The sequence below is a fragment of the Diorhabda sublineata genome, chromosome 9 (genome assembly GCF_026230105.1).
Source record: "Diorhabda sublineata isolate icDioSubl1.1 chromosome 9, icDioSubl1.1, whole genome shotgun sequence".
NCBI classification, from domain to species: Eukaryota; Metazoa; Arthropoda; class Insecta; order Coleoptera; family Chrysomelidae; genus Diorhabda; species Diorhabda sublineata.
The window spans coordinates 16,955,775-16,981,581 of NC_079482.1; the positions used below are offsets into that span (position 1 = coordinate 16,955,775).

Sequence of the window (25,807 nt, forward strand, 5' to 3'; positions counted from 1 at the left end):
TTTTATCAGATTAAATAGTCTATTTCAAAGGAGACCCAAATCCTTTATATAAGATAAAAATAAAACAATCAGAAAAAAATCAAAAACTATAATTGATAAACTATGAAAAATCAAACTGGAGCATCTAAAAGGAACCATAAAGATCTAGCTTCCATTGCATCTTTTCGTACTAGCCTCTTTTTGTCGTCTACACACAATCCCAATTGTCGAAGAACCTTCAATTTGAATGGTAATAATTTATATACGGGAAAAGTTGTTGTAAACGTTATAAGACATTGCAATGCTGCCCTTCGTACTAACTGAAAAAAAAAACACAGTGTCGTAAGACATTTTAATATAAAATAATTTAACAAATACAAAAGTGTATTGAGACAAAAATTTTTAAATGATCTAACACGTTTTGCAAACACAAACTGACATAGAATTATAAAAGAACTGATAATCATAGATGATACAGTAATATTACAAGAATAATATCTGGTGATTCTTCTGCTCGGCTCAAGTGAGTTTTGGTCACCTTCGCTTTAACCAATAAAGTTTATCAAGATGTAGGAAAACGTGTCGAGAATTCTTTATATAAAATAGACTTACCAGGCTCAGCTCAAACTGCGTGAGTTTCAATATCCTATCGAGAAAATCTTCCAAATGTTGTTCTATTAAGGCACTATTATTGTTACATATTGTGTTGGTAATTTTTAAAATGACTTGTAATATTTGAGATTCATTACTTTTTTCTAAACACAATAAAACATACCTACAAATCTAAAAAAAAAGAATAAATATTATTTGGTTTTTACAGAAATAAATTTTTGAAGTTGTTATTCAATTTTGCTGCCAAAATATTTTTAGTTTCAGTCTTTAAACCAAATTCTTATTTTAAAAATTCTTTGGATATCTCTAAGCAAAAAATTTTATTGTTATAATTTTCTATTTTTTCAAAATCGAAGGTATACTCTAATGTATATATTCAGTGTGTAAACCAAATGGAATGAATTCATTATTTTGGATACTATATGCGACGCCCCCCTATTTTTCAATCTCCGATCGCTCCGTGCAGACGCTACACGGGCAGAAGAAAATGGGAATGCACTGTAGGCGACTACTAAGGTCTCGTACTACACACTCCGCCATTTTTGACATTTACGCGTCTGTCGGTGTTGTGCTACAGCCACGTAAACATGTCCGCCATTATTGATACTCCCGCTGAGAGTGATTCGTTTTCTACAGGCTGAGGTCATAGTGCTGCAGAAATCCATCGGAGAATTACTCGTGTGTATGGGGAAAACTTCATGAATGATGGTGTGCGTGAATGGTGTCGAAAGTTTGAAAATGGCCGAAATTATGTGCATGCTAAATGGGGCCAAGGGCGCAAATCTGTCGTTTCAGATGACCTGGTTCAAAGCGTTGACAGAATGGTTCTCACAATTACACTGTCTTCAGAGACTGAAGGTTAACAGTTTACTTTAGTCATGAAATATGTATATTTTACATAGTAATGTACATTTCATGACAATCTTATATAAAAACTTATCACAGGTAATTATCTTTCACTGGAATATAATCTTGTGAACTTATTCCACTCAAGCAAACACCTCCAAATTGCTCTACCAATCATCATTTCATTGTGTGTTTTTAATGCCGAATCTGTAGAAAATGTGAAACCTAATAGTGCCCATTATTCTTCACCAGAGGTGTTATCATCTATAAACTCAAATTAATTAAATATAAATTTATGAAAGAATCACAACAGCTACTTACTTTTGGAAATTGAAGTACAACTGCCTGAGAAGGAGCAAATTCTAGCAAATAACCAAGAGCCGTTAAATATACTGTTCTATCGTTATCATATTGGTCTGCTATCTTATTAGTTGCATAAACGAATGTTTTCTGTCTATAGAGAGGTCTAAAAACAAAAATATTAAAATAAATACAAGAAATGATAACTATAAAATTTTAGATATCTAGCCGAGTTCCTAATCAGCGAATAGATCATCTAAATACTTATTTGTATCTAAAAAAGATAACCAACATCGCTCATTAGTCCAGAGCCTTGTTTGCTGTAGAAGAAAATAAGTTCGGAATAGCACTCTGGATTGAATCACTGAAAAGATTCACACAGCTGGACCCAAAAATCATTTGGGTCTAAGAAAAACCAGCTACATCTCATCACGCTTCGTTAAAGGGCAATGCAATCAGTTTGGAGGAAGGATGTAACTCTACTTCACCTAGCTCTATAAAGAATGCCTCGCCATTGCAAGCATACACATAAAAAGCTTTGGGCAACAAACCTTTAGAGGCGAAAATCTAACTTCTTTGAAACTAACACATATACTCAAGTACATCAGAATTCTGGAAATTGATGGAAAGCTGTAGATGTCAAAACCAGCTCTAATATAAACCTTAAAGGTTGCAGTATTATGTAACCTAACCTGCCTATTTTTACTAAATATTTATAATCAAATAAATAATGTAGACCAGCCTGTATAAGAATTTATGATGCACTATTATTGGAAAATTATCAAACACTATAAAGCAGACATTGAGGTGGATGAAGAATGTATAATTTTTCCCATAAAAACATTCAAATAACAATGTAAGTGACAAATACATGTAAAAAATGTTTTATTATTTTGTGTTTAGTATAAGAAAATTGTCACATTTTGGTTTTGGGTGAAATAATAAAATTCTAATTAGAAATTCTTTCAATCTCATTTCCATATGAAAATACCAATTTTTTAGAGCTCTAATTATGGTTTATGTGAATATGTAATGGGGAGGAAGCCATGTGTGAATTCTTTGTTAAATATTAAAATGGAAAATAACAGAATTCTGAATAATATAAATTTTTTCAACACAATTTTTTCAATACAATTCTTCACCGTAATTCCATTAATTGACCATACATATGAGCGACTAATTGATTCAAATATCATTTACTTACGATCTATAACAGAAAACATCATCTCCCATTGAATCAAAATTTTCTTTCATGATAATTCGTAATCCTTCGGTTACTTCATTGTATTTTTCTAATAATTCTAATAACTACAAAAAAAATAGTTTTTAATGCAAAGTTATAAACGGAAAGAATATATCATCAGAAGTTGAATAGCACATAAGATTTGGGTGAGCAGTAGAAAAACGAGGAGTATCTATAATACTTTTTTTCACTTTGTACTTACTACCTCTTTTCTTATTCAACACCATGAAACAAAATCTGCCTTAAAAGGACGATAAGGACTTGGTATATAAATTAGAAACAGCAATGGAGAAGTATTCTTCAAAATGGATCTTCTTTTTACACTAACTTAGATAAGTTTTTATGACAACATGCCTATAAGTTACAACTTGTAAATAAATTTAATTAAAATATGCAAACTGTGCGTGATTGAAATATAAATAGAACTACTACTTCAAAATGGTAGGAATTTAATTAATCCCACCAATATCTAATCACAAAGTGAAATATTTAGGTATTAATTATAGGATCTCCATTCCTTTTCAATTTGGCCAAGAGAGACAAAAATATTTTATCAACCAACTTCTGATGACAGTAATTGGATTTTTCTTAGGGTAGTAATCAATCTTTTTTGAAAATTAATTTCGTCTCATTAGACTCTATTTTTTGGATTTCTACTATTCACCTCTGCTATAATTTCGAAATTCAATATTTCGAAAATGTATTCTGCCATTCTTCAAAGGAGAAAACAACTACTCTCCTGGCTAATGCCTCGACGAATATGGAATTATATTTCCTTTGAAATTTGAGAGTGATGTCAATCGCCTTTTTGTCGATATTAACATCGTTTTTTGACGTTGTCTTTAGGTCGGGTCTCAAGCCCGAACGAGGGTTCTTAAACTGCTCTGATAAGACGTAATAACGTCGAAACTAGCAGTAATTCCAAATTCTCCTTACAATTGCGAGCGTTCCCAATAAGAGAACGCTCATAATATAGTATAATAATTTCTTATACCTTTATATATGTTAAATGTTCTTGATTTTAGGTCTCTTCTGATTTAAAATTACTTTCTTTTATAATTTTATCATAAAAAATACATATTGAGTGAAAAATGTTCTTACCCAATTCAACCATAGTAGCCCGTAAGAATGATTTCTCATTAATAATGCTTTTGTTATCCAGGACAATGTTAAAATTATATTCTTAGATGAGGACGTCATCAAATGTGAACTTTCTTCTTTCGTTTTTGTTAAGAATTCGACCAAATTTTGTTCTAAAAATGAATTAAACTTTTAAAATAATGTGACCAAAACAAATTTCATATGATTAAAAGAATCTTGCAGATTCTATTTTCTAATGGTGTGCAACGAAACGGAGCAGACTCATAGGAAAAATCAAATCACAACGTAGTAAGACTAAGAGATTACAACTGATTATGAAGGACTGGACAGTTAAATGTAGGACAGAAATGAGAACTTCGATACACTGGAAATGGTGCGTTCAAAAATTTATTAGAGAATAATTATACTTTTCTTAAACAGAGACAGATCTCCTCATTATAGTTATATGAAAACTTTTCTCACATCCACTTAGGAATAGTGAATGTTCAATATTCTAATTATTGTACATGTTATTTTATGTAATACATGTTATTTTCAGACTATCACAATGTCTAATAGATCATGTTCAAAAATATATTTTATTTCTAAACACGCTACTCTCACTAAACTATTTGAGTCATTTCTTTCCTTCTATCGGAAAATCCTTTTAAAGATCAATTGTTTGTAAAGGCATTTATAAACAATTTTTTTTTGATCTTACACGACTCAGCATCATTTCATCAATATTTATTGAACCAGTGAAAGGTAAAATTATAATCTAGTATAAATACAATCTTATCTGAGATCCGGTAAGCAACATGATTACACTCACGGCTTCCATATATGCTCAAATTAATAAATTCTTTTCAAGTTCTGATATAGTTACTTTGTATCAGCTTTAATTAACCTCACCGCCAAGGGAAAACAGCTTAAAGAGGAAAAACCCTAAGCTTGGACGAAATCAAGAACCAGCACAACTCTAAGAAGCCCTACATTTCAATAAATATAAATCATCTGGAGCAAAGAAACACCTTTTTCAATTCCGTGGATTTTCTTTTCAGAAGTTAGGGAGTTCAAAACGTTATATACCAATAGCATTGGTGGCAATTAAATAAAATTTTCTATGTCACTTTTAGGCAAACATTAGAAAAAAATTGACTTCTGTATTTTTTTTGGTTTATCTCTCAATAAGCAGCCATATTGGTCATAATTGTCCTTTCTTACAAGCATTTTTATAGACGAAATAGTATTTTTATCATGATTCATAAGAGAAAATCAAGTTATAAAAATCGATTGTATGCCTCAAATTAATTGTTGTCCTGCCCACTTCATCAAAAGACTTCAGTACCTAAAAGGAGAAGTACTAACATCTTAACAAGTGGGACTAGAAACTCAAAAAAATTACAGAACAAGGAGAAGCACAGTCCTGTATAAAATATCTTCTACCTATAACTAGGTGCGGAATGGCTGAAAAGCTAAACAAACGCCCCAAACAATCTAGAGTCTAAATTATGTTACGAACAAATTCGCGAAATGGGTCATTAAACCGGCGAAGGCACAGGGAAGAGTGAAGTACTCTTCGCTGTACTTATTCCAGTGATTTGTGTATTTCTTTTCATTACATATTAATCTAAGCATACCTATGTCAATTACTGGAAAGAAAAAGTGACAACTACTAAATTTATTTATTTTCACTAGGTGTCAACGATGTATGATTGAAATACCCGGAATTCGTTTGATGTTTTTTTATATAGCTTTTTATTATAGCAGGCGGTTTATATATTATATAATTTTTTGAATAATTTCTAGGAAGGTCTATTTATTTATTTGTTTTATTTCTTTATTTTCTAGAAGTTTTTATAATTCTTTTGGGGCATATATAAGTAGTTTCTGTAGCACAATAAGTAATCGAAGAATTTTAATAAATTATTTAAGTGATAGTGATGATATAAGTTAGTTAAGTGTAGTATAAAGTATTTAAATAAATCAAGGACGTAAGAGAAAGTGTCTATTAATTCACCCCACGAATAGAAATCGTATAAATAAATAAGGAAACATTTCAATTAATCATAGATTTAAAATCACTTACCATCTTTCATTTTATTAGTTAAATTCGCCAAACATTGGGAGGCAATTAACCTAACGTCATTATTTTCGCTTCCTGTACTTAAATTAAAACAAACGTTCATCAGTTTTTGGTCAACTATTAAATCTCGTCTTAAACCAAATACTAAGCCATTCATTATTGCTAAAATTGAATGATTGTGTTGAATTTTTTCAAAAATAATTTCGAAATATTTATCGAGAATTTCTTTCTGAACATAACTTTCTTGAGAACACATTAAATATTTTAAAATCACAGAAATATCTTTTAGAATGTCCATGTCTGTATAGTCATTGACTAACGCTGATTCTATGAGGTTGTGTAGTAAATTGAATTCTATCAACTCTTTTAACAGTTCCTGGTTTTGTTGTTCCTTTTCTATTAAATATCTTGTGTTTTTTATTGCAATTTTAGAAAATGCCGGGCGTGCAATAGCTTCTAAGTAAGTTTGTATAACAAACTGCCGGAAATTTTCCAAATTAATTAAGACGATCAATGCTTCTAAAATATATTCTAAAGTAGAAATTTGAGGATTTAATTCTACAAGTATGTTTTGTTTCACTTCATCTGGAAAATAAACGGCAGTGGTTTTAAGACACTGTAAAAACAGTTGTTTAGTTTCTGGTGGATCTTTTGTGAAAATTGAAGACTGTAGAGTTGGATAAATTGTAGATTTCAACTGTAAAAGAAACAGAGAAAAAATGTTAATTATAAAGAATTTATAATTGTGATTAATGTTATAAATTTATTTAAGTTTAAAGTAAAGAAAAGAATCCAGAATAAATATCATCTATTTATTGTTAGACAATAACCTTTCTCATTTCATATTTTCCAATTTTACAGTGTATATAGTTCTGACATAAAAATTTCCTATTTAAAATTAGTTAACATTGCACGAATGTAACCCATAAAGGGATCTTGTGTTGGGAACCATTAGGATCTGTTAATCATCTAGTTAAATGATAAAATGTGTACATTGTGTCCATGTGCCCATAAATTTACCTAACGTCAATTTATTATTATATTCGTCAAGATTTATTGTACACTGACCACCGCTAATGGGAACCAACGTCATAGTTAAGCAAATTACTTACTTTTATTTATATTGATGTGACTTTAACGACCATAAATATAATTATTTATTGTGTACAATAGGATTTTGGTATTCAAGGCGGTTTTTAAACAGATACGAGGTTCTTAATAGTTTGAAATTCGTCGACGATGTTCTTTAAGAAGCCGATCAGACGCTTTGGTTTGACCTTTTTTATGTCATAAGACAAGCTGTGAGACTTGCCCAAGTGGTGGCGTGTGATTTCCTTTGTTGCCCGAGTCCAAGTCTTTACTGTGTTTTGTTACCTTGTTACTTATAATTTTCTTTACAGTTCATTCCATCCTTATGATAATAGATTGAATCATTTCTTTGATGTCTACACCTGTATATGATGCAGCTCCAGTTAGGCGCAGTATATATATATATATATATATATATATATATATATATATATATATATATATATATATATATATATATATATATATCAATACAATTGAAAAAATCCCTGCACAAAAAGGGGTGAATTTGTTTTTTATTCTAAACAAAAATTTATTACTGAATCGAGATTATTAGTCTCATAAATTTTGAATGAAGGTATTGAGGAGTTATAGTAAAGGGGGGGTTTCTAATAAATATTAACCAGTCTAGTGCAAGAGTTTTGAGGCAGTAAATAAATTAATGTGTTATTAAGCAACAATTTCAACCACCATAATAAATAAAATATAAAAAATAGCTTTATACTAACCTCATTTGTTAAATATGGTATCAAACTATTTAAGCACTCAAAGGCAATTTTCCTACTATTTTCTCCAAAATTGAGTACTTCTAAACACATTACAGGAATTTTTTGTAATTCGGGAACTTCTTCACTCATTAGACTTTTGTAATATTTCAAATGCACTTTTGTGAACTCAACTAAAGTTTTAACAATAAGGGAACGTTGATCATTATATGCAGTCATGTTGTAAATGTTGGTCAAAATCGGTATTATTTCTTTTATTAGATATTTACACGATCGTTGGGATCCTACAGCAACATATACTAAAATGACTGATGATTTTTCAAATAATTGAGAGTCTGGTAATAAGTTGCCTTTCAAAGTGTCAAATATGTTGTGCATAACATCTATACACCTATCTGTTTCGTCCTCTGAAATTTTGGAAATAATTGCCGAAAGTGTTTCTAGACACTGTGATATAATTTCATTAGAACTGCCAGTTAAAATTTCTTTTTGAATCAGTGACCATATTTCCGATGATTTTTCTATATACACTGAGGTTGGATATGTAGCACAGCCTTCTTTCTAAAACAATATAGTTATAAGAAATTTTTCCTAATATTTAAAAACACTTTGTCAAGAATAAATATATAGAATGTTTTCAAAAAAGGTGGCTCCATTAGGTAGAAAACTGAAAATAATTTTGATAGGATTGAGTGAATAAATATAAAAAATAATTTTTTGTGACAGTATCCATTAATAAAAATTTCATTCACATTGTTCTAATTGTTTTGACATAATTGTAAAACGTATAATTCAACATTAAGGAAGAACGCACCCTTAGGCAATGGCGCTGTTAAATTTAGTAGAATAGTTTGTCGATATTACTCGCACTGCATATACAGGGTGGGTCAGAAAGTTTTGCCAATTTAAAGAATAATAAAAAAACTAAATATAATCCACATACAATTTTTTATTTTATTTGAGATATACATCTGGGAAATTCATTTCTTAAAAAGAACATCATCCAAGTGTGCACCATCGCGCTGTAAACATTCCTCGAATCTAGATCTCAAATTGGCAAAAACTCGCTGGCACATTGCGCGGGGAATAGCTGCTATTTCTTCTCGGATATTGGTCTTCAACTGATTAAGCATGGCTGGGTTATTGGAGTAGACTCTACTTTTCAGGTACCTCCACATTAAAAATCCGGACTTTTAGGCGGCCACACAATGTCTCCTCAGCGAGATATCAATTTTCCAGCAAACATCTGGTTTACGACCGCCAAAGAGGCATTAGAAGTATGACATATCGCGCCATCTTGTTGAAACCTTGTGGTTAGGATTATAAGCTTCAAATTGTTGCAGTTGTGGAAAGGAAAAATCTGTTAACATGGCTATGTATCGTTGAGAATTTACAGTGACAGATTGCCCTTGTTGATTTTGAAAGAAATAGGGCCCGATAATTCCGTGCGCTGATATGGCCGCCCAAAAGGTTACTTTCGGCGAGTACAGAGGCTTTTGATGTTTTGCACGTGGGCTTTCTGCAGCCCAGTAACGGCAATTCTGTCTATTGACATGCCCATTTAAGTGAAAATGGGCTTCGTCGGAGAACAGAATATTGTTGAAACTCTGAAAGCGTTCCAACATTATTCCAACAAAAGCTCGTCTTAAAATTAAATCATTTGGCTGTAATTTCTGCACAAGTTGAATTTTATACGGGTATAATTTTAGATCTTTCGACAAAATGCGACGCAAAGATGTTCTGGATACCACAAGTTCGGCTGATCGCTTTCGAGTCGATAGACCAAGATTACGTTGAACGGAAGCTCTAACTTGTTGAATTGTGTCTTCTGTTCTTGTTGATCTTGGACGTCCCGTAGGCTTCTGATTCAGAATTGAACCAGTAATTTCTGACCCACGATCGAATCACACTTTCCCTCGAACACTGATTTATGTCATGTAATCTAAACTCACGTCGAAACAAACGTCGAACAATAGCGCACGAATCGCCATTTTTGTAATAATGTTTAATGCAGAATGCACGTTGCGCTTCGGTGAAGTGATCCATCGCGACTAAATTTCCGGGAACCGAGCTACTCATCCCCACTACCCGCACAGCTTCCTCTCGTAACGGTGTACTTCTCTACTACTTCACACGGAAGTTCGATGACTATCTCGGAGTAAAGTACTTCTTCGATTGTTTGAGTTACGAGATGAAGTTCACGCCTTTCTTTTGGAACATCCTTTTGATTTACAAAGCAGATTAATTGATAAACAGTGGTTGTTTGGACTTGCCTATTTAACAGAAATATTTTCTAAACTTAATGAAGTTAATTTGTGTTTACAGCAAATGGCAGATATTTTAAAAGGAAATTACAATTTTGGCTAAGTAGCGTTGAAAGTAAGGAGTTTGACTGTTTTCCGACATTAAAAGAATTTTGTGAAGAGACGAATACAGAAGAATTACCTCAAGAAATAGTTACTGATATTGCTAATCATCTTAAAAACATGGGAAGCTCGGTAACACAGTACTTTCCTAATGAATTGGGTACCAATCTGGAAAAGTATTTATGGGATAAAAATCCTTTTCTTATAATTGAAAAGCCCCCAATTTCATGCTTTCAAGAATACGAAAAACTTATAGAATTGACTTCCAATTCTTCACTAAAACTAAAGTTGGAGAATCAACCAGTAGCAGAGTTTTGGTGCAGCCTTAAAGAGAAGTATCCAGAGTTTACAAAAAAAGCTATTTCCGTCCTTTTGCCATTTGTAAGCACATACCTGTACGAAACGGGATTTTCTTCATATATTTTCACCAAAAGCAAGTACCGCAACCACTTGGATGCGAACCAGATATTAGGTTACAGCTATCTTCAATAAAGCCAAATATTAAAGAAATTTGTAAAAATAAAATTCAATATCATTCATCACATTCGTCTTGTTATATACACACTAAAAATAAAAATATGCATTTTTACTTGGTTTTATTATTTTACTCCTACTTATTTTACATTTGTTCAACTAAATACCATACGGGCCTCCGTCATATTTGATCAGAATATATAGGGGCTCCGCCATCAAAAAAGTTTGAGAAACGCTGCTTTAGACTCATGATTAAAAGCCTTTACAAATTGTTTAATAAGACCCAATTTAATATTCAATGGTGACATCAATATAGTTTTGACGTAGACAATTACTTTCAATTTAATATTGTATTTTCCTACTTCGTACTCAGTACGTGTAGGCCAATGTTTTTGTATGTAGTGGGTGGCATCATTTCCACTATCCCACAGGAATAGATAACAGGAGTATTTAATATAACCACCTTGTATTCTTGCCAAAAAACACACCATAGCATTTTAATACTGTCGTAATTTTCTTTGAGATGTACGAAATGTGCTAATGGAATTGATAGAAATCTGTTCCCATCATGTAGTAAAACAGCTTTCAGACTTTTAGTTGAACTGTCAATAAAAAAATGCCATTCAATTTATAACATGGAATACCGATTTCTTCAAATAGTCATAAAAAAAACAGAGGCCATCTTCGTTACTGAAAAAACAAGAAAATTCTTCATGACGTTTTCTTTGACGGGATATTCGAACATCAGATTTGTGTGCAGAAGAGTTTCTGCACACACTGTATATGGTATGCGAAGTCTAAAAAAAACATCCAGAAAATACTATATTGATAATTGTCAAACTTATAAAGTATGAAACTAATGAAATAATGGCTGATATTAATATTTTTGCTGTTCCAGGTGTTTGATTGTAGAGATAACAGGCTGCATTTCATAAACTATTTATAATACAACTGTTGCATTTTCTATTTAAATACATGAAAATTTGATTGTTTTCTACGAGGTAGACAGCCAAAGCAACAAATTCAATTTGTATATGCACGACTGATAGAGATCAGACTTTATCTTTGACTTTCGAATGAGTAGGAGCACTTTTAAAACAGAATTCATTTAGTAGATTTCTTAGCCCCATTCAGAAGTGCAAGTATTAATTTTCAATGGTTTCGTGTTATATAAAAGAAAAAGACTGCTAGTGTTTAATGAAGCTATGTAGAAGAGAGTTCTCTGAAGTCTTGTTGTCCTGAATAATATCTGACATGAATAAATCTCTATTCGTTAACGGTCATTTTTTATACTCAAAGCTAATTTGGCATCTTATTAATTAAAATCTGATTTCAAACATATTTTGGGGTAAATTGTATAATGTTAAAGCTCTTAACTCTCCTCGTAGGAGCTATTCTACTTGGAGATCCATACCACCATACCCTACAATAACTTATGAAAAGGCAATGGGAAATTATTTTCAAACTGAATGGTCCACTGCCCATTACTAGAAAATATAGTAATCAAACTAAGGTGTAACTAAACTGATAGGCATATAAGACTAAAAACATGATTCTTACATACCAAAAGGTTCAAACTATCTGTTTTTGCGATTTCCAAGGAAGAATCCAATTTTTCCAATGCCAAAGTTACACCTGATTCACCAAAATCTGGAATAGCATATAAACATGGAGCCAAAGCTTCAGCTAAAGCTTCTCTAGTTATAATCTGAAAAAAAATATTCATTTGTACTTATTTTACTACTATAAACAGTATCGGAAAATATTTGGTGGATTGTAAGAATTTCAATGTAAAATCTATAAAAAACTTACAAGAAAAATATTTGGAGTATGATCAATAGAAATTTTTCTTAACAACATCCGTATTCAAGATAAAAAAGACTAATAACTTTTTTTAAAGTTTCATCTTGTGATTTTTTGTATAATTAATACATTTATTATTACTTCAAACCAGCATCGGTTATTACTTACATACATTTTCAAATCAAAATATTCCAAAAACGGTACACAATTTTTTTCTTCGGCGCCCTTTATCTTGAATACAGATGGCGTTACGAAAATTTTTTACTGAGCGAATCCCAAATATTTTTCAGTTCTATATTTATCCTAGAGACGAGATAACCTTTTCTAAACACCCTGTATAAGTGTGAGTTTCAAAAGATTTTCGAGATATGATAAATGAATTTGTTTTCTACAAATTGTCAGTGTCAATATCATATTTTGGAAAAGTTTGAAAGACAATTCCGACAAAGATATCGATGCAAATCAAATAAATATTGATATATTGTGTGTAAAAAATAATATACTAACCAAAAAAAGATATAATTAATAATAATGATATAATAAAAGAATTAGAAAGCACTAGTAGTTATAATAATTCATTAGTGCCACTAAAAAATTAATTGACACAAAAAGATATCACTGAAAGTGATAAAAAACATGAAGATGAAACTAAAACTACAGACGTTGATAGAACTGGATAAACTGAAAATAAGAAAAATATAACTGAAGATACCGGGGTTATTGAAAAGTTTCTACCAGAAACTACTAAAGAATAATATAATGACTAATGATGAATAAATATATATAGATTGCATGACTATAGATAGCAAAAATAATATAAAAAATGATAAAACTGACATTGATAACAGTGCTGTAAATAAAGATGAAGATTCCATCGCTATAAAAAATAAAAAAGTTGATCAAATGAAGCTTAACAAAAACACTCCTAATGATATAGTTGAACCAACTATAATTGAAGATTTTTTTGATGACGAGAAAAAAATTTACAATAACAGATGATAGTCAAACTAATAAAACAGATGAAATATTGAAGATTGTAGCATATAGTGATGGTACAGAAGCAGTTTTTGATAATGAAGATTCTAATAGTGATGAAACATTTTTGAAAATTACTAATACAGAAATTGACATTCAAATATATTTATTATCTTCATCCTTAATGCAAATTATAAAATTAATTTTATTACCACCCTAGCTTAAATCCATAAACCATTAGGGGGTTAATTCAGGATTATTTATAGCAATACACTATTGCCTAAATATTGAATTCTATACCAGTTATAAATGATTTAAAGGAGTGGATAGAGTGGATAAAGTTTATATCTTTAATTAATATAATTCTATTAATATTTTTTGTTTCGTTAATTTCTTTAATTAATATAATTGATCATTTTTTGTTTTGTTAATTGTTTGATCACACTAAGTCTCACAAATGTAATTAAAATCAATAGCAATCAAATAATCCATCCCTCTCTGCTAAACATTATCCAAATTTATTACACAGATACATTTTCATCCCTCAGCTAGCCATCATTAATTAATTCTACCTTAAAGTTGGAAATTATTTCTCTCAATTCATGAAAATATATACATTTCATTTTAAATAATAGTTTTATATAAAAAAATCAGTTTGGAAATAGTTCCGATGATCTATGGGGTCACTTAAACACTACACATTGAGAAATAATAACATTTATTGAATTATTTCCCAATAATATTTAACCTCACTTTTGATGTGAGCAAGAGAACCATTTTGCCGGAATTTCTCTAAGTTAACAATAAGAGATCTGTAAGGACAATATGATTTTGTACTTAGTGACGTGCAGACGAGCGACTGGATCCCCCCAGAACAAAAAACGACAAAAGCTTAGTATTAAGCTGTAAAAATAATAACCATGTATAACCATAAAAAATAATGTTGAAACTAAAATTGACAATATTAAATAAATAAATAAATTTCATTATTTTTTATTAATATAATGAATGGTTTTTTTCTTGTGTGTTTAAACTGAAATAAACAATATTGTATGAATAAATAAAATATCTTCCAATATTGTCCATTTTTTTAATATAATGAATGTTTTTTCTCTTGTTATGTTATTCTAAGAAAGTTTCGGAACACCTCACCATAATATTTCGTGCAAACAATAATTTTGACTTCAATGTTTTGTAAGTAAATAATTTCTTTTTAGTTAAATAACTTACTTAAAAAGCTACAGAGAGCAAATGGGCCAGAACATCACCATTTAAGAACATTTTTATTTAATTTTACCATCCAGGCCCCCCAGAGGTTCCTGCCCCCCGAGCAAAATTCTGGGCACGTCACTATTTGAACCAGTTCCAAATATTTATTTCTTGTTGAATTTTCATTAAACAAAGAGTTCTAGGAGATCAATATATTGCAGCGGATGGAATGCATTTATGATGCATGGAAAGCATAGATTTGTAGAAAATGTTTTTTAAAATTGAAATTCCTTAGCCCGAACTAGGATCGTTGGTTTCAGCAGAAATTCAAACATTTATTTCTCTATCTCTGAATTTCTTAATTGACTTTCACTACAATCAATACTACATTTTTCAAAATTTTGAATAATCTCACTCATAAAGAACTAACTATCTAGAAACCTATATTCGTAGTCACAACTGATGAGTGCCCAAAATACCATTTTAATATTATTATTATCTTTTGTATAATTGCAAAATATTGAGAAATTATGTGAAAACTTGCAAGACAATTTTCAAAAACACTGAATTTTGTTAATATGGAAATTGATAAAATTCACCCAAATGTATCTAATGGGAGGTAGTATAATTTTTTGCTTAAATTACTTACTGTTTCGTTTGGAGGTGCCCTAAAATCTACAGGAAAGTAGCATGCCAATACATCAAATATATCTTCAGTTAGATGCTGAAGGGAAAAAGTAGTAAGGAACAGCCTCATCCATTTGAACAAGAACAGCAAATTTTTAGGATCTCTTTCCCCATCTATGGTCATCAATACCATATATACAAATTCTAACTTCAACGCCAGTAATTCTAAAATCATCATTTTGTTTAAGAAATAAATAGTGCGGTCAAATTAGACTACCAAGTTAAAAATCAGTAAACTTGTTTATAATATAATTAAAAATCAAATTTGGCAGTTCCCCTTCATTCCCGTGTATGGAAAAAAAATTATTCAAGGTCAAAGGTCTAAGAAATAACTTTTTTGCGATTTTCAGCAAAGCGGTAAGTTTTATCTATCATAAAAATACCTTAGACAAAAATTGTAGATCATAAAATTCTCTGATGTTAGAACACTAAATTATACATACTATTAGTCTATTTTGAGATAAGTACCGTTTTTAATATTATAGTAATTACTGGTTACCAATTATTTTATTATTATGATGAATAATTACCTTCTTTGAATTCCCTTAATGAAAATTCAAAAATCTGATATATATGGTACCTATCTGCCCTTTGTTGTTGTTGACAGGGAACATTTTTGAAAATAGCATTGAGTAGAATTGGTACCTTTTTCCCAGGAAAATTCTTAAATTGAATTAATGTTAAGATTCCTAATAAAGTAGTAGGAATAACCTAAAATATAATTTGCGTTATACTCATTTTTTACTAACAGAAATGTTAATTATCAATGTAAAATAAATATGGTTTATATTATTGTTTGTGACAATGAAAAATTATGGTTTCCCATACTTGTAGGAACTGATTAAACAGAGTAACATCCTCACAAGCAACCGAAGCTAATAAACAATCAAAACCACAAAACCAAGATCCACCCTGGAAAAGAAGACTTTAGGCCTTGATAGATAAACTCAGGAAAGACCTATCAATTATGAAAGAATCTAAACAACCTATACATAATCGGAAAATGATGAAACAAAAGAAACACGAGACATAGGAAATAAAAACCGCCAAAGAACATGTTAAGATAGTCGAAAAGTTGAGATATCTAGAATAGTTAGTGTTCATTCTGAACATACTATTTAGTATCATTAAGGTAAACAACCAATTATTGACACTTTTAGATAATAAGATTATTCATAATCTTAAACACATTACAGAAAGTATTTTTTTTATTTTCTTCATTGGTAAATTATTTTATAAATATTTCACTCTAAACATGCTATAATAATTTTTCATTTATTTTGTTTTTTAAATTATTTTTGATTCAGAAAAATTTTACTACAAAAAGCCTATTACTGACACCAAATGTTTATGGAAAACTATTTATTGACATCCCATATATGACCATACATAGTAATTTTTCTCCAAATTAAAAATATAAAGCTTGATTAACTATCTAAACAACAATAGATATCAACAAATTATTGAAATAAACAACATATGTACTTTAAATATCACAAAATATTAAATAGAATGTTTACAGGTAAAGAAATATCATATTATGTCTGTCTTTTCTATGAATTGTAGGAGTTGGTAAAATCCCCAATATCGAGTTTTTACTGATAAAAGAAATGTATTCTTCATCAATTTCATACATGTAACTTCAATTTCTTGTTTGAAAACCCTTTGAACTGTACAGATGTATCTAGAACTTTTCTTATTTCTTTTACCTCCCCAAAAAAATGCAATAATATAATCTCCTATACAAATATTTTTTCTCTGGACAGTTTCACATAAAGTTGGCCAACTCTCATATATATCTACATCGCCCAGATTGCTCATACTTTTCTGCCTCTCTTCATCTGAGATCAGACTCTTCATGTTACTTTTTATTCAATTTTGATATATTTTTGGCTATCTCAAGATTATTTTTGTCCTGTACCTTCTCTTGTCCTCGTTTCATTCTTTGTTCTATATCTTCCAACTTTCATTTTTTTCATTTTCCTTTTTAGAGTGTAATGATCGCCACACTTCAGATGTAGCAGCTGCTGTATTTTTATTCCGATTTGATGCAAAAGACTTTAGATCTTAATTGTGAGTAAATCGCGGAAAAAACTTTTCTGAACTTATTTATTTTTCTTGTATCACGAAATTATTTCTTTTTTTTTGCTACAGCATCATTTTCTGCAACAAATTGATCTCTAATAGGCCTAATATCTCTAAAAAACAAAAACCTTATGTTTAATTATGGACACACTACAACCAGTTATGGATACCCAATATTGAAAATTGATATTAAACTTATTGGCAACATGTCCGTAATATAAGCAAAAAAAGGATATATGAATCTCAATAGAAATGTCAAAACCAATTATTTACACTGCTGTAAATGAATGGTGAGACATCATTTTCAGTAATTCAATAATTGACATATCAGTTTAATACCTTATTTCATGTTTAAGGTTAACTCTGACTTCAATTCCCGACCATATAAATATATTTTGTAGGTTTTAAATTGAAATTTTTAGAGACTTGAATTAAAATTCTCAAAAGTACTTACTTTAATTTCTCCAATTACAATCATAATCACAAAGTAAAATTTTAGGTGCTTGCAGAACATTTGTGAAATGCTGCTATTATAGCAGATCCAGAGCTATTGTAGTTGATAACAATGTCATACATTATAGAGAAATTATGGATGCCACGAAATTATATATAATCTGCTGTTTATTATTTTTGCTCGAGAAATTAAAAGATGTCAATAACTGATTAGGTGTTGATAAATGGTTGGTTACCTTATACTAACATTCACAATTACACTCTTACTTGCAATTCAAAAACAAAGTTATCATGTTTAGAGACTGTAGATAAACTAAAATCTTTTGTTGTTATACAGATATACTAAATTTCCCATGCCTATGCACCTTTTCCCACGAAAAAGAGTTCATTTTACATTTAATCTCTATTGAATAAACAACTGGTATCTTGGACATATAAAACATTTGTTTTAGAAATTACGTGTTGAGACCTATACAGTTCTTAAATTGAAAATTATTATGTGAAAAGTAATTTACTGGTGAAAAATTTGTGGAAAAAGCGTGACAATATAGTTATATATGCATCGTACTACAAACTAAAGATTAAATAATAGCAATGGGAATCCATTTTGCTGACTATAATTGATATTGTATTAAATTTACCTGGTGATGATCTTCGAGCTTACTGCTATAGAAAGAAGCTAAAACTTCCAATTGTGGCACATTTAAGTAATCTAGTGGAATTCCTCTTAAAACTTCGGTTAATATAGTTGTACCTAGTTCTCTCTTAGAGGCATGTTCGTCGGTAAGCAATTGATCCAGTTGTTCTATTAAGCTAAGGATAGTTATTTTATCTTCTAGTATGCCTACAAAATGTAATTGTGGGTTTTAATTAAGTAAATATTTTATATCTATTGATCTTTACCTTTCGATATTTCTGAAGTGTTTTCTCTAAAAATCGAATCTTCCTTATCTTCTAGCTGATCTATGAGACGTTTCAAATCCATAATTGATGTTGTCATATCAATTTTTGCAAAAAAACCATATAAATTTACAATAACCTATGTACCGCATCGACCACATGAGTTATGACAATAGACAAGCGTTTGACATTTTGACAACATATAAACAATTATTTGAAAGACAATTGTAGGTATATTGCATCCTTAATTTTAGTAAGAGAACATCGACTAGGAAGTGTAATTAATTTTAATGTGATAAAGCAGAAACAAATAAATTCTTCAAATTTTCAATTATTCACCAATCATGATAGTTGCAGCAAGTGGTTGGTTATCTTGCCACGAACACAATAATGTTGTATTTAAGACCGCTAAAATAACTCATGTTTGCTAAGGTTAAATATATAATTTTATTCTAGTCGATTCCCAATGTATATTTATAATAAAATTAGTTTATAGTATAGGTTATTGAAAATTTCAAAGATATGGTGCGTCAACGTCGATCTCAGACTAATTCAGGAGGCAATAAAACTGATAAGGGAACTAACAGCAGCAGTAGTAATGGTAGTAGTATTTCTAAAATTCAGTCTTCTGAACCGAAAGGTCTATTAGATTATTGGAAACAGTTTATAGTTATAATTGTACTTAGTATAGCTGTATGTTTTGGATATATGGGATATTTAGAGACTAGATTAAATACGCCATTTGATTATAAAAAGGTAATACTAATCATTATTTATAAATTTTTGTATTAACTGAATTGTTTAGGTGGTTTCTAAGAGCGGTTTAGATGTCCCTGATTTATTTTGGGGTAGCTACAGACCAGGAAATTATTTTGGGTTAAAAACGAGGGATCCCAATTCTCTTGTGACAGGTCTTATATGGTACTTTCCTCAAAGACTAGGTCCGGGAGGCGATGGCATAAGGTACCCTTTATTATTTTCTACTTACATGATACTAATAACTTTGTATTGATAATTTTCATATGCATATTTTCTGTTTCTTATCTATTATCAAATATTGCAATGAAGACACTGGTGTGAGCAAGGTGATAATTTGAATAAATATGGTTGGTTACAACATGATGGCTCTAATTTTGGTATTCAAGAAATTATTGATGGACCTTTTAAACTTGTAACATCATTTGTGAAACGACCAGGAGGTTTGTCTGGTGGTGATTGGACAGCTAGAATTGAGGTTGATCATGTGGTAAGGCTTATATTATAATTAATTCACCAATTACTGATCTTGTTAGTTTTGAAATTTAATTTGGAAGAGATTAAAATGTCACTCTTCAAGTTTTAGAGAAATTTGTTGTTCTGCTAACATTAGAATAAAATTAAGAAAGTCATGCAAGTTAAATGTGCAAAATCAAAAGATAATGAAAGTAGAATACTTCCATAATTAAATTCTCTGTTGCTCAATGATTATTCTTGCATGGAATTAGCAATTTTTACGCCTGTTTTCTGAAAGCTTTTCAAAAAGACGTTGCTGCACACTAGATGAATTAATCTGACACATCACGAAAAAAATTACTTTCTGAGATTTCTCAGCAGAATACCATCATTAGTGAGAAATTAGTTATTTACTTACCGAGGCTACACAAGTTGGTAATTCCTCCACAATGATAGTGTTCCTCTGAAAAAACTTGGAAAAAATCATTTCTATGTGACGTCTTTTTGTGAAGCTTTTTTAACTCTCAGAAAACAGGCGTAAAAGTCTCCAATTCCGGGCAAGAATAGGGAAATAAGAGATTTTTTATATCATTGAACAATGGAACATTTAATTATGGAAGTATTCTACTTTAATTATCTGTTTATTTTGCACATTTAACTTGCATAGAGGAAAATTTCATATTGCTCTGATAACTTTAGTGACATAATTAAATTTTTTAGATAAATCTCAATTTGTAAAATAAATTTGATCATACGTCAATTATAGATTTGAGACTTTAGTGACAAGAGATTAAATAAATTTCTGACAAAGGTTAACATTATCACAGAAAATGTTTTCCAAAACCGGATCATCAAAGGTTATTTAAAACAAAATGTGCATGGTATCGAAATATCTACAATCGTCAATTTTATCTATCATTCAAAAATTATTGAAAAAAAAAATTTTGATGTAAAATCAAGAATATTCAGAAACATAAATATATCAAAAGGTTTAAGAAATAAGAAAGAATTATTTATTATACCTTGACATTAATTGAAATTTACACTGGTAGATTGTCCCTTGTCTTATCAGCTTTGTGAAGGAAAGCTTATACCCTTTAAATTTAAATAAATTACAGCCCATTAGTGCACTCCCAATTATTAGACAATGAGATATTGCATTAAAGTTCGTTCTGATTTCTGCCTTTTGGAGTACTAAAAGAGTGTAGAAAGTACTTACAATTCAAGGAAAACTCCTTAAACAATAGTTTATCATTGATTTTATTAACAAAATTTTTTACCAGGAGGATTGTAGGGGTTCTAAGGGCTACAATATATTTAAGAAAATTCAAGGAAAATTATCTCATTCCTGCTTGCTAAACCGATCAAATATATTTGGTTCAAAATGATCTTAAAAAATGTTGGCAGGAGTTCTTCTAGTCTGTAACTGTTCTTGGGCCTTGGAGTCCGTGATTTTTCAAGATATAAAAAGACAGAAATAAGAAAAAATCGATGATTCTCCTTGCATTTTCATATAAATATATTTTAGCCCTTAGAACCTTTGCTAACCTCCAAAAAAAATTGTTAATAAAATATATGATAATCTATTGTTCTATAAATATTTTAAAAATCAGAAAATCCGAGCACGACACTTTTTTTGGAAAATCTCATTTTCTCAGGAAAATGTCAATGGCCGTTTAAGAAGTTTTCCACGAATCGTAAGTATTTTCTACACTCTTGTAGTACTTGAAGAGGCAGTAATCAGAAAATCGTGGACGAACCTCGGTACAATCTTTCTTGGTCTATATTGGAAAGGACCATTGAAATACATTTAAATGCATTTATAGAAACTTTTTTAAATTATTTCGATAGCCAATTACAACAAGTAATATATCAGGTGCATCAGTGGAGAAATCCCTTCTTAGTCTGTTATATGGAGGGTAGAGGTAAGGAGGATAATCTCATATGAGACCTTAGCTTAAAAACTGTCCGCTTGTAGACGGTAAATTATAATTCAAAATTTGACCAGAATGGCGCTCCTGTCAGACTAGACATCATATGAACTTAGTTATTTTAGCTAGAGAGAAGTATGCAGTGTTTTTATTTTATAATTTTATATTTTAAATGACTAGAGTCGTTAATTAAATATTGGTATACAAAGTCTAAACTATTCACGTACTACTGTGAGATAACACTAAATGTTAATTAAGTATTGTGAATTTGTAAGAAAGAAAGTGTCAATTATCACTTCTTTCTTTCTCTGCCCTTATTCTTAAATTTCTAGCGCTTTATTTAAAATTTACACTCATGCGATAGTAGCGCCTCTCTAACGTAAAGGATTTGATGGACATTTTCTGTAACACAGAAAAGGTTCTCCTTACCTCTTCTATCCATTGTCTGTTACTTCATTTTATGTCAACCATAATAAATACGCGTTGACCATTAACGAACTGGAGCAGTTGGAGAAATTAATATAAACAGAACTATTGTCTGATTAAAGAGTCAAAAACGTCGATTTAATAATCAATAAGACCATGTACAATATGTATTATTAGGGAATGTATCTCCAAGTGATTTCATCATTAAAATAATTGAGATGAACTGAGCTAAAAAAAGCAAAAATTTGAAATTCATAATCGATTCTCAAAGTTGAGTATTTCAGATCATGTTAGATATTGCAAAAAGGTTATGTTAACCTAAAAAGTCCACCCAAACTGTAATTGCCCTGAGTGTTGTATTAAAAAAAATATCTTTGGTATAGAGCTGTCTTAAATAATTGTGACTATGTATATGATAGTTTTTGGAAAAATGGCTTACAAAAGTATCAAAATTGACGTCTAAAAGGAGAAAATTGTATCATTATGCCTTTTATATAGAGTTACATCCACAGACTACCTTTGAATCTTTCTAATAAAATTCAATGAACAATATAGTACTACCTAAATTTAATATAAGGGGGTTGTTTTTTCTTTTTCATTCTGTAAATGTTTATATAAATTAATATAGTCATAGGGGTCTTGAAGGAAGAGCAGTATTTTTATAAAATTAATACATTATTATGATATGATATTTTTCATTCCCTTCTGAATTGTTTGTTAAAAAAGACATATATTATTATTACCTTATAATGATACCACATAATATGTTTTTCAGAAAAGTAATACAAGTTTAAAAGATGAAGATGTTTCATTGGTATGGTACATGGCATTAGATGAAGAAACAAAAGGTTTTCTTGAGTCTACCAATTTTGAAACCAAAATAACTGGAATTAAAGGAAAAACTTCTACATTAGGAGAATTTAGAGTAAAATTTGTCAATACTTCAGGTAAACATGAAGTAAAAATAGTAATAATGATAATAGAGTTAACAAAAAATATTTGTACAAATAATTATAAATTATATTATTTAATAATTTTCAAGAATTAACAAATTTTAACTAAAACCCCAGAATTACAACAAACAAATGAATTTGCTCAAAGATCTGTGGCTGTGGAACTTTTTGAAAACTAAATTTCAATGTAAAAATTTTTCAATTTTCTCATCCTGCCACTACTACTTCTGCTGATTTTTTATTCTAGTAAATAGAGATGCTTCTGTTCTATTATTCATTTCATCAATTTAGTAACCTTTCTACTAGTCTTCCAATTTATTTTTTGATTTAATACAGGGTGTCGCATAACAACCCACATAGAGCAGAGGCTTATAGGGAAGCCCAAAATAAAACGATTTAGGAAATTTACCCTAATACCAAGTTGCATCCTGGGTGTTTTTGGATTTCCCCATATTTTCTTTAATATCCTTTCCTAACATAGTATGTATAATTGTATGCAGTCGTTTCAAAGAAATTAGAAAACATTTTGAAATAATTTTTTTGGCACACTCTGTAGCAAGATCCATCTATTGCTTTATTCTTTTTGCGTCATCTTAGAGGAGCCCTGACTCTACATAAATTGTTTGAAAAACCCTTTTTCTGGCATCAATAATGTCTTGGTTGGAAAGTTTCATACATTTATATATTGCTTTGATTTTTGTCATTTTGTAACATTTCTAAGTCTCTTTCTGCTACTGATTACCATTACTCAGGTATGTATCACCATCTAGAAGCGAAAAATGTAAATTTTGGATAATATAAAGTGAAATTTTTAAATCTTTATTCTGTAAATAGTGATGCTTTGCTCCTATCATTTCATCAATTTAGTAACCTCATATATCCAAATGAAGTTCTTGAGAATTCTAGAAAAATAATGAAACAAAACAAATGAATAAATAGACCTTCCTAAAAATTATCCAAAAGAAACAATGCAAATAAACTGCTTTCTATAAAAAACTAACATCAAACGAAAACCGCGGTTTATAAAAAGTAAATGAAGGCACCGCGCGCGTCTTCGCCGAATTTTAAAATTCTAATACATCTAGACAGGACCGGGTCGAGGGCATAGACACGTTCGTAACAATGTGTAATGAAATAATGAAAAATTAATAAGTGGGCACTTGTCTAATGATACATTTATTTTAAGCTGATAGCCTAGCTTAATACTTCATTAATTTTTTTTTATTTACCGTGCCCAAAGGTACTTTTTCTTATTGAGTTAGTTATTGTTAAACAATTTCTTTAGTAATATTTTTCAAAAACATGTTTTTTTTATATTTCAGGTATTTTACAACATGAGTCTTTTTTAAGTACTAGAACACCAGGCTTACATGTTATCAAAGAAACTGTGATATCTTCACTAAGACTTGCTCAAGATGATCCAAGTTCCCGAAGAAAAATTGTCCTGGGTGGACAATTACCATCATTTGCCGGACATGAAAAGGTAGTTTTATTTATTTATATATATAGTAAGTGTAATGTCCAGTTTTTCTTGAAAGAACTGATCTTATTGATATTGTCCAAATTGTAACACATCAATTCAACTACAATATGGAATACATGTTTCTGGAAACTACCTTCGAAAGTACTATTTTATTTTTTCTTTTAGAGAGAACCGAACTTAGTAGCAATACAATTGACAGGAAGAGTTCCTTTTACAATAGACGTTATTTATGAATCTGGCTCTAGCGTACGAGAAATTTTAGCTGGAGATGCTTATACAAAAATTCTTCAGTTGCATCAGAATCAATTTTCTGAAAAATTTGAAGATATTTTCAAATTGAAAAGGAAGGGGTGAGTAAGATCATTCCATATACTAATTTTTTGTTATAATTATATGGGATTATATTGAACATTTAATTCATTCATTAGATTCATGCCAATTGTAGTTGAAAGAATTTCACCTAAATATTTTTCTAAATGAATTATTAAAATAATTGAATTATCTTTAGATGGCTGAGAATAAGCAATAGAATTTTCAATCATTTATGATATTATAATGTATATTTCTATTGAAAAATTTAGTTAATCTATAACATTAGTTTTTCAAACTAAAATAATCATTTTGATATGCTGTGCTTTCATTGTGTATACTGTACATAATATTTCAGTCTTTCCCATTCGAATGAAGATTACTAAATTTGCTTTGTAACTTTTTTATGTTCTATTATTTTGTAGGTATACCCAAAAGGAAATAAGTTTTGCTCAAGCAGCTTTAAGTAATATGATTGGTGGAATTGGATATTTCTATGGAGCGTCACGTGTTCAAAGTAATTATATTAAAGAGCCTGTTTACTACTGGAGAGCCCCATTGTATACAGCAGTTCCTTCAAG

General features: G+C 30.0%; 2 protein-coding genes across 6 annotated transcripts in view; one reads left to right on the forward strand and one right to left on the reverse strand.

The window, feature by feature from the left end:
* LOC130449060 (MMS19 nucleotide excision repair protein) lies at positions 1 to 19,092 on the reverse strand. Its single transcript, XM_056786710.1, has 12 exons — positions 18,916 to 19,092; positions 18,654 to 18,856; positions 16,005 to 16,185; positions 15,437 to 15,639; positions 12,365 to 12,508; positions 7,964 to 8,521; positions 6,150 to 6,843; positions 4,082 to 4,233; positions 2,942 to 3,045; positions 1,759 to 1,903; positions 592 to 762; positions 1 to 299 (listed from the first exon to the last, which is right to left on the reverse strand). The coding sequence occupies exons 1-12, from the start codon at positions 19,010 to 19,012 to the stop codon at positions 111 to 113; spliced, it is 2,841 nt and encodes a 946-aa protein (XP_056642688.1). The 5' UTR covers positions 19,013 to 19,092; the 3' UTR covers positions 1 to 110.
* The window catches only part of LOC130449061 (uncharacterized), a 9,711-nt gene continuing 2,966 nt past the window's right edge, over positions 19,063 to 25,807 (forward strand). The window contains exons 1-8 of one of the 5 annotated variants that reach the window (XM_056786713.1): positions 19,063 to 19,139; positions 19,409 to 19,668; positions 19,718 to 19,875; positions 19,981 to 20,158; positions 23,257 to 23,428; positions 24,757 to 24,917; positions 25,083 to 25,267; positions 25,652 to 25,807. In XM_056786713.1, the coding sequence (XP_056642691.1) occupies positions 19,435 to 19,668; positions 19,718 to 19,875; positions 19,981 to 20,158; positions 23,257 to 23,428; positions 24,757 to 24,917; positions 25,083 to 25,267; positions 25,652 to 25,807 (1,244 nt within the window). In that variant the 5' untranslated portion in view covers positions 19,063 to 19,139; positions 19,409 to 19,434. Of the gene's footprint in view, positions 19,345 to 19,401; positions 19,669 to 19,717; positions 19,876 to 19,980; positions 20,159 to 23,256; positions 23,429 to 24,756; positions 24,918 to 25,082; positions 25,268 to 25,651 lie in introns of all 5 variants that reach the window. The other 4 variants (XM_056786715.1, XM_056786714.1, XM_056786711.1 and 1 more) reach the window with 4 other exon arrangements.